Source organism: Montipora foliosa, chromosome 7, assembly GCF_036669935.1.
Source record: "Montipora foliosa isolate CH-2021 chromosome 7, ASM3666993v2, whole genome shotgun sequence".
NCBI lineage: Eukaryota > Metazoa > Cnidaria > Anthozoa > Scleractinia > Acroporidae > Montipora > Montipora foliosa.
In genome coordinates this window covers 26434448-26444447 of record NC_090875.1, presented here as the reverse complement: position 1 = coordinate 26444447, position 10000 = coordinate 26434448, and the positions used below count along the sequence as shown (strand labels likewise).

Sequence of the window (10000 nt, the reverse complement as noted above, 5' to 3'; positions counted from 1 at the left end):
TCCGGATACAAAAGCTTCCATTGGAAAAAGATTGACCAATTTGGATTGGTAAACATCATGTTCAATATTTTAAAGTTAAATTCTTGTTTTAGTGGAGGTTCCCTTAAACGAAAGTATTAAGTGTAGCATTGCATGATTAGGTAATGGCAGTGTCGAATATAATCATGAGATTAAAAGAAAGCACCCTGCGTGTAGCGAGATTAATCTATACATTTCCCATTCTTGGAAATGGTTCTGCAAATTGAACACCATTTTTTTCCAAAGCGATATAGGACTGTCACACACAGAACTTGTCATATAGCGCTCTGTCAGTAAAAAAGTAAATCGATTTAAAAACGTTGTAAACAAATTGTGGCGTCGGGGGATAAACAGGACTTATATCTCCAAAAATTAAAGCACCCAAGTGGCAGATGCATTTTAAAATGCTGCTACTTTTGTGATTTCCTCAATTTCTCTTTTAGTACACCGCGAAGACACTTGGAATAGGCCATTTCCGAGTTCATGTCTGCCTCCTTTTCAAAGCAAGTCTAAGTGCGAAGTTTTTGTAATGGTAATTAGTTCTACTTTACATATGAATGAAAACTAATTTTCAATTAACAAAAAATTCGCACTTAGACTCGCTTTGAAGATGAGGCTGGCTTGAACTCGGAAATGGCCTATTCTTTAGTAAGTGTAGAATATAGGTTCGAGTCCGAAACATAATGTATTTGCTTGCCACGTTTCGTTAGGCATTGGCAAAAAAAAAAGAGTTGGATGGGTGGAGAGGACTGTGCTATTCCTCTTTAAATTTGCTGTTTCCTTTAGTTGGTAATCGATGCTAAGGTATGTTTGCAATTGTTTACTCGTCAGATCGAGCGACTATGGCAAGCAGTTGCCCAAACCTCAGCTACGCCTAAGATCATGGTTTTGGTAAAAACAATTGGAGATGAATTCATAAAACATGATACAATATTTTTTTTTCGTGGACGTGCCCCCAAACAAAAGACAATTAATTACATAATTCTCAACTACAGCCGAATTTTTTTAAAAAATCAATTATAAAAACGAAACCAAATTAAAAACGTGATCAGAGGTTTAACGACAAAAGACAAAACAGGTGCTCGTTGTGAAGATAATATCAAACGTGATCGATAGCTCAATCTCAAAGTTGCCAGGCAATCATTGTGCAGATAAGTATGCTGCACCGGCGATCCCAGAAGAATCATGGGAGCACGGGAATTCATGGTGTGTTCCCTTCTTCACGAGTTTGTCCCAAAGAAATTTGACTGATTGATGTCGTTAAAAAATCTAGATTGCCATAATTTTTTTACTTTTAAATGTACTCTGAAATATTTACGTTACTACTTTCAAAATTAGAATGTTAAATTTTACGCGATAAATTTTAAACTAGAATACGTGTAGTATTTTACTACACTAGGTTTTCCGCTTAATTAATGTACTTCTAGTCAAAAATATTTGAACAAGTGTAAAAGTTACGCAATTCAGCATTTCGGCGACGAATTGAGTGTCTCTTTCAGGTACCTATCTTTGACATTAATGACGCTTCTCTTTGCAAAAACATTGAGTAACAAATGGGAACCATTGAATGACATCTCGATACAGGGACTCAACGAAGAGTAGCAGTTTGCAAAAATGGGACAAAATTGGCAACACTGGAAAGAACTCTTTAGAATTTTTCATGTCAATGGTGACACTTCAAAGATTTTACCAACAAACTAAAAAGCTAGACTATGTACTGCATAACAAATCGCATGTTAATTAACCCTTTCATTCCAAAGATCTGATTGTTAGTTCTCCTCACTGGCTGACTTTTTAAGACACTTATGAGAATTTGATGATATATCTTGACAAAAAACACTGGTGATAAACTTCTTTGTTCTCATCACCAGTCTCCTTAACAAGGTATCGAGCCTGAGAGGAGAAAATTTATATCAATCACTCTTGGGAATCAAAGGGTAAGGATTTTTCCAGATCCATCACAGTATGAAAGGTTACTTACGAAGCAACGAATGGTGAGCCTGTGGCCAAACTCGGGCTTCAACGGGATTTGACCCGATGACCTTTGGATTCAAGTCCCGTTCAAGCCTCACTGAATTTTTCAAGCGCTGTTTTACCAACTTCCATAACCGTGACCTTAAAAAGTGTTTCTTTCCGCAGTTCAAATACATACAAACTCATCGTAAATAGCACTAAAGAAAAGTATTGCTCAGTAGATTTCATTTAATGAAGAGTAGTGGTCACCCTTATAAATTATTTTCAGAGACACCGAAGTTTGAGTTTTCTTGCACAGCATAGTAAACCCCACAGACATAATTGCACATCCGTTTTCATGTGAATCGTTGCATAAAGATGCTCTTATTTAAATATCAAGTGTGGAAGCAAAATTTGCCAGCACGAAACAGCGCTTTGTAGATGATGACAGACTTTTAGTAATTTTGACGACTATTCTTGGAAAAAATACCCTCTTTTACAAAAGAAAGTTCAACGATATTGCGCGATTTTCCTTGTGGTCAAAAGTAATGTAAAAACTGAAGTGACAAGAAGCGAACCGCCTTAAATGCAGGTCTCTAAGTCAAGAAGAAAAAAAAACGCAATTCAAAGTTGTTAATTTGACAATATTGTCATTCTTGTCAAATATTCGAACTTAGGCAGATGGTAGAAGCTCGTGAAGTAGAGGCTTTTGTTGCAAGACACAAAGCGCACATGACTCTCGATACAATACATTTAAACTCAAATTGGTACTTGCATCATTTTGAGTTAAGCATTTGCCGAGAAAGCAGAAGGAGAATAGCATAGAGGAGGGCCAGCTTCGTTGAGTTCAGTTTTAACCAAGGTTTGTGTCTATGCAACTATCCGAAATTTTTCCTTTATTTTTTACTCGTCTTGGATTAAGAAGGATGGACAGCAAAATTTGAGCTTTTGTAAGTAAAATCCCGCAATTTCATTGACGACAGTATAAGTTATTCATACTACAATACAAACTGGGATAAATGTAGGCGATGTATACAGTTAGTTGGGCAAAAACAGTAAAATCACCTGGGTTAGAGAAAACGAAAAACGCACACGTTCAAGACGTACGTTGCAAGCGAGTTGCGTCAATCTACAGTGTTTTCGTTTTTATTGTTGACAAAAAGACCTGCGCGGAAATTGGAAATTTTCAGTTGCTGTGAGATGAACGATTTGCAAAATTAATTTAATAAAACAGTTGCCTATTTTGAGTTTGACTGTAACATATGTACTACTTTATTTTTCCAAAATCTTGGCCGTATATATTGCCGGGAATTTTCCCATATGTCGTACCTTTGATGACGCACAAGATGACAAAAATCTGAGAAAAAAAACCTAATGACGTTACAAATCTCACCTCATTTTCTCCTCGGAGAATGATCTAAGAACCAACCAAAGGGCATAATCGGTAGTTTAATTTATTTCTCTGCCTCCCCGGAAATAGAATGTAGTTTTATGAATAATTTCCTAAAATAGTTTTTGTTCTCCCATCACAGTCAAAAAACCGGGATTGTTTCTTTGGAGCTAAAGGACAAACATATGTCTTTCTTAATTCGCCTTCTTGTTCACTTTCTAAACAACCCGATACTGCATGAAGAGCTTAAGCAAATTAATTGGACCTAAGTTCTGAGGATGAACTAAAATCTGCGAGTTAAAACCTTATATTAATCGCGGCGTATTTCTGCGCAAGCGCAAGAAATTGCCAGCTTTCAGGGAAATGCGCAAAACAAAATGAGAGTCTCACCGACATGAATATGTTAAACAGAGAATACAAGCGGAAAAAATCGCGTGGAGGGAGATCGAAATATAATATCGACAATTTCAGTTTATATTTGGCACAAGGTGCGCAGATAATGTCATTCGTCATATCCAAAAATTCAGTATTTATTACGTTCACAGTGACTTGAACAATGGTTCATGCTGCCTCGTTACGAATGTCACAATTAGTACATTAAAAAAATTTATGACAAACTTGATTTCAGCAAGGATTGTGTTCAACTAGGAGTCGCACCAAGCTACTTTTTTCCTCATACCATGACCGCTGTTGCTGTGGTAATCTTCTCAACCTTGGACGCTCTTGCGGCATTGATTAATCTGGCTGTTATTTGTATCATTTTAAGAAGACCATACATGCGAACTGTCAGCAATTTATTTCTGGTCGGCTTGACATCGACTCAGCTTTTAATGACAGTCACAGTTGTGCCTTTCTCGATCGTGACATTTCTCAGACCATCTTGGAGTTTTGGCAATGGATTTTGCCAATTTCAAGGCTACATGACAAATTTTCTCTCCATGTCGTCTGCCACGTTTATTTCTATCATATCAGTGGACAGGTTTTTCTCGCTGGCGAATCCAATGAGCTATGCAGGGTACATAACAGAGAAACATGTCATTCTGGCGTCTCTACTGAACTGGTTGCATTCAGCATTCTGGGCCTCATTTCCTCTCTTCGGTATCAAAGGTTTAAAATACAACTACGTACCGGGGAGGAAAGGCTGTGGATTTCGCTGGGATTCAAAAGGACCCTACTACATTTACTACTCCTTAATAATTATGGAAGGTTTCATAATCCCCAGTTTCACGTTGTGTTTTATGCACTTTAAGAGCTTTCAAACAGCAAGACAAAGCGCTCGTCAAGTTCGACCTGGCAACATTCAGATTCAAACTTTACAAAATGGAGATTTTACTTCGGTGGCACTGACAAAAAACAAACACAACTGCATGAAGGCCAATTGCACTTTAACGCTAATAATAGGCTCCTTTGTCATCACCAGAGGACCTCACACGATATTCAACATTGTGACCAGTTTCACTGAAGAAGGTTATTCCTCAGTGTTAACACAGACAAGCGTCACTTTATTGCTGTACATGGGGCCACTACTTGACCCTATGGTTTATTTCTTACTGAATCGAAAGCTTCGACAAGAAGTCTTTCGACCGTTCAGCAAATTGTGCAGAAAGACAAGCGAAGAGGAAGAAGAACCGAAGGATATTGTAGACTACATAAGATCTATTGCAGACCACCACGAAAACAGACAATCCTCGATAGAGATCGTGACACAAGTTACCGAGTAAATCCCAAAGCGAAAGATAGCCAACATCGGTACGCCACAAACACGTTTTATTTTCTCCTTTCCACATATTGACAACATTTTCGTTAGTTCGCTAACAAATTCCCCGAAAACGAAACACAAGACAAGAATTTTACCTCTGCTGGCATCAACTTCGTAAGGTGATTTCAGAAAAAAAAATAGATGAACTTAAAGATAGTATTTCTTTGAAATAAAGCTGTCATGAACAATACGATTTATTCTCTTTTAATGTGAGTAATCTCATATCTTGGCTATAAATTTTAAAGATCCGGACAGAGTTCAAAAGTGAGTTTTAAGATATCACATAAGCAAAAAATTAAAATCTTATCTTCGGGTTCTAAAGCGGGAAAACATATTGACAATTTTTTAACAAGCGCAAAATTTTATGAACTTGTGCCCAAGAGTATTACAACGGAAAAAATGTGTTAGTAAACTTGTGAATTGGATATTGCCTCAGGGAAAACAATGTTAGGACATACAATTTAAGAAAATTAACATATTTTTTTGATGTTATGGGAGGTGGCAAACTATTAAATTTTCGTTGAGAACTAGAATTCAATTCTTTTATTTTTGTTTAAAAAAAGTGTCCATTGCAAGACGAGAGACTTAGTATCAGCATCAACATTGTTGTCAACGAATGTTCGAAATGTCTAGACTTAGGAGTACGAGCTTTTTAAAAGAATATAACAGCTGGAAAAATGATGTTTTCCAAAGATAATGAAAGGATTGTATTGTATTTTATCCTACTGATGATGTCAGTCTTTGGAAAGAATATGCAATGATATATTTTATTTATTGCTAAGTGAAAAATAAGTTCTAAAATTGAATCTCGCTCATTAGGAGAGGTAAGCCAATTAGTTGCAAACAACATATAGACATAACCAAAATTTAGGGTTTTGCTCTTTATGCTTACTTTGGTTTCAGACCAACAGATTGTCGCTGATAGGAAAACTCATTTCAGAATGAAACAGGAACAAACTTTACTTTTCAAACTGACACAAAGTAAATAATACAAACACAGGAAAAGAACTGCTCAATAGGCCCCATTTGAAATGTCAGGACTTAATCACCACGAACACAATAAGAAACAGGATGACAAACAGCACCGAAGGAAAGTTGCTTAGTAGCTATCATTTGAATGGTCGCAAATTAGGTTTCATTGAAAATTGTTCATCGACTTTTCATCAAAGTTGGAATCGCGTTTTTACAGCATAATAAACAGCACCACAGAATAGCAACGCTCAGGAGCTTTCAATCGAATGATAACACCTTCAGGATTACCGGTACAACAAGACTCAAAAGATGGAACCACTTTTTACAGCGTAATAAACAGCACCACAGAAAATTCATATTCAGTAACTTCCACATTGAGAGTCACAATAGTAAATTCTACTGATTCAGAAACTCAAAAGTTAGCATATCAAATTGCGCAATGCGGGATGTCCTTTTGGACAGAACAAGTACGCATGCGCAATTCCTAAAATGGCAGATTGCACGAATACGCTAAGGAAGGTCCAATTTACCAACCGCTAAATGTTTGATGGAGGTGAAAGAACGTTTCAAAAAACGTAAATTGACGTTCTAAAATTATGTCCCATTGATCTGATGTTTGTATACTTCAAATTGTGAAATATCTTCTCAACAAAATTTTAAACCCTTCGTTCCTTGTCAAAATCTATACGATTCCTTTAAGACTCCATTAAAGAAATCCAAAATTTCAACTCGTCTCCGACGAAAAACACAAACATTGAAATAAATGCTGAAAATTATTTTTACATTACATACAGTTTTGTCAATTTCGTGTACGCCCGGTCGTTATTCTGTTAATATCTTTTTATCTGCAGAAGATTGGAAGAAAAGTTATTGCAAAGGTAAAAAGGAAAGAGATGTCATATGCCACTAAAAAGACCATGAATAGACTAAATACATATCACGCTACAATCTAAAAAGCGATACCGACCTATTTTACCCTCGCAAAAACAAAGGAAAAAAGGAACATGAACGTAGGCTAAAAGAGGAGATAGCTGTCAACACAATTATTTTCGCAATATTTTTATTCCACAATCAAGAGCTTCGAACGTCTTCACATTCACTTTAAATTTACTGCTGTGAATGTAAACTTAAATAGACGATTTTCGAAATTTGTCGAATATCTCTTCATAGACGCTTGAGCGCACGATGGCGCTATTGCCTTTTTTACGGCTACAGCTACTTGAAATATTATTTTGTGAGGAAACCGAACAGCTTTTTTAAATTTAAAATAGACACTACCAATAGATCTGTGAGAGATACGAGAAACGCCCACCTCTATCGGAGCCAGGTGCTTCGCCTACCCATAGTTAATATACAGAGATGGTTAGGAAACTCCACATGTTTCTTTATCATATGTTTTTGCTGGCTGTTTTGGCCCTAACCATGCACAAACCACACCTTTTTTTCGAAAAGACTGCCAATCCAAAGTTTCGATTTCAGTTGCGGATGGAGGACACAAGACTGCGCATGGTCACGGTCAACTTAGAGCGACTTTCTTATGACCTTGCAAAAAGTGGATGCAATTTGTTTCACGGACCAATGTTTGGCAAGACTAAAGCTATGGTAATACGAGCAACAAAAACGTCAAACTAGTTGAAAAGCGATGTTCCGCTTTTTACATCCCACGCACAACCTGTCTTGCTTTAAAAAAAAAATTGTGTTGCAAGTTGCTGCAGCGTGTTGCAGAAAGTAGAGGTCCGTGCTACTTTCTGCAACAAAATCTCAAAATGCTGCTCGTTTTACCACTCCAAGGCAACTTGTTTCGCAACAAAATCACTTTTCTGGCGCTATTGATTGATTTCATAGATTAATCTGATTAAGCTTACGTGACCTCGTAGCTGGCCAATCAGAGGCCTGAATTCACGCAACTTGCAACACACCAGCAATGCTGCGAGACAGATTGGACGTTTTTGTTGCTCCTATTACCGTAGCTTAAAACAAAGCTTCTCCTTATTCCCGCCTAGGAAACTCCTAATATGGTCAGTAAACAGTCCGATTGCCCAATCACATTACTGCATTTCAAACGACGTCAACGCGAAAATTTCCAGAAAGTTCCATGGAAAGATGACGCTGTTTGCATCCGCGTTCGCTAAGCCAATGAAAAATTGCGCTCGTTTGTTTTTATTCGATAAGCCAATAAAATGTTTTGCATCTTTGTTTACGTTTCTGTTTTTACGTTTATTTCTCAAGGTCATATGAAAGTTGCTCTAACATGAAGTGCGACAGTACTGTTCTCGCTTTTGAAGATTTCGGGGTTTCATAACCAATACGTCCATATAAACTATGGCCTACCATAACAAGCAACTGACATGGATTTGGGTGTTTGAGTCGGGAGGGGGATAGGAGAAGCGTTTAAGATCGCAGTGAGGCTCAATAAGATTGGCAACTAATCGCACCTCCGAGTATTCTATGCACAAAGTCTTGAGAAATCTACGTATACTTTTTCGGTCACCGCAAGGAGTCGAATGACATTCTTATTCGTGGACATCTAATTGTACGCAAACTTAGCATAAATAAACTAAGGATTTCTTTTTTAAAAAAAACCGTCCCCTAATTACAAGTCCCTGAGGAATGCTGAGAAATTCACAGGACCACGGAAGAGAGGTTAAGGTTAGTCTTTGATCAGAACAACATATAAGATTGCATGCCCAAAATGTCGTAGTATAGGACCCCTAACTTTGTGCTCGTGTTAATTGACGTTTTCCCTCTACTCTAATTGTAACAATTGCTTTTTTTTTTTTTTTTATGGCTTATGGGGTTGGTTAGGGACATATTTTCACTGGGGATGGGTTGGGTGGCTTAACCTTGTAGGGGACTTCGTGTCCTTTTGTTCTGTCCACCTAGTATTGATACTGATCTGTAAATAAGAAGTTCAGAGAATAAAGGACTCTCTCCTCCGGTCAAAGATTCTTGTAGTCACTCCGCCGATTCATTGTGACTGCTCGTTCATTACACGTAAGACAAAGAAGCCATCTACGGCTGGAGACGGGCGACTAAGGAATGGGATAAAAATTTATACGCGCGAGAAAAGTGCGAAAAACAAGCGTCGCGCCCCTAACGCACACCGTTTTTTCCCGCGTTGCTGGATGAATTTCTGTTCAGCACATGGCGAAAAAGGAGAACACCATCTCCCGTCAGAATAAATTTGCTGCAATCATTTTATCACATGAAGCTTCAAACGACGTATCCTCCACTCCCACTCAAGAGATCTTTCAGTAGTACTTTACTGTCCTCAGCAACTTGACAACTCTCCACCGTTTTATGGAACAAGATACCAACAATTTACTCCCAGTGGTTCTCCTTTTACGTTTCGTTCCTGTTATTTTCGTCGATTTAGCACAGCTCCACGAGGCCAGCCGTGGGACTGTCATGGCTTTGTCTTACCAGGGGCCCCCAATCACGGTGACTGAAAGATGATTACTTGCGATCATCAGGTTTAACTACACTTTCATCAGAGTTTTTTCCATCTTGTACCGTGGGAGGAGTGAGTGAGGACAATTCGTTAGCTTTCTCTTGATTAGGTTGGTTCTCCGAGATTATCCCATCGTGTACTATCAAGGCAGCGCGAGAGAGAGATGTGTTCGGTTTCTCCGCCACTGGCTCTACATTTTGCAAAACAGGATGTGCAGGTGAGGTTGAATCCACAGGTATTTTGTTGGGGGACGAGCATTTATCAAGCAGTCCTCTACTCGTTTGCGTATTTTCAGAAGTGCTTTCACTATTTGTTCTGCTGTTAATCGCATCATCGGATATCTTTTCATTTTTCTGTTTGCTTCGGGTTTCAGCCGTGGGCGGACCTGAAGAAGCTTGGAAATTAGAAGCATTCGTTTGCGAGGCTTTACTGGCCTCATCTTGATTCGACAACAATC

At 38.1% G+C, this 10000-nt stretch overlaps 2 protein-coding genes across 3 annotated transcripts in view; one reads left to right on the top strand and one right to left on the bottom strand.

Annotated features, from left to right (window-relative positions):
- The first annotated feature begins 2696 nt into the window (after window positions 1-2696).
- Window positions 2697-5219, top strand: LOC138011593 (G-protein coupled receptor 161-like). Of its 2 annotated transcripts, none has more exons than XM_068858671.1 (2): window positions 2697-2833; window positions 3990-5219. In XM_068858671.1, exon 2 carries the CDS (start codon window positions 4042-4044, stop codon window positions 5080-5082), a length of 1041 nt encoding a protein of 346 aa, XP_068714772.1. In that variant the 5' UTR covers window positions 2697-2833; window positions 3990-4041; the 3' UTR covers window positions 5083-5219. The 2 variants fall into 2 exon arrangements, with proteins under 2 accessions (XP_068714772.1, XP_068714773.1); XM_068858672.1 differs by having other exon boundaries at window positions 2783-2921.
- Window positions 5220-8591: 3372 nt separating this feature from the next.
- Window positions 8592-10000, bottom strand: part of LOC138011592 (helicase ARIP4-like) — a 22788-nt gene continuing 21379 nt past the window's right edge. The window contains exon 19 of the mRNA XM_068858670.1: window positions 8592-10000. This exon is cut by the window's right edge and continues 422 nt beyond it. Coding sequence (XP_068714771.1) covers window positions 9549-10000 — 452 coding nt within the window. The 3' untranslated portion in view covers window positions 8592-9548.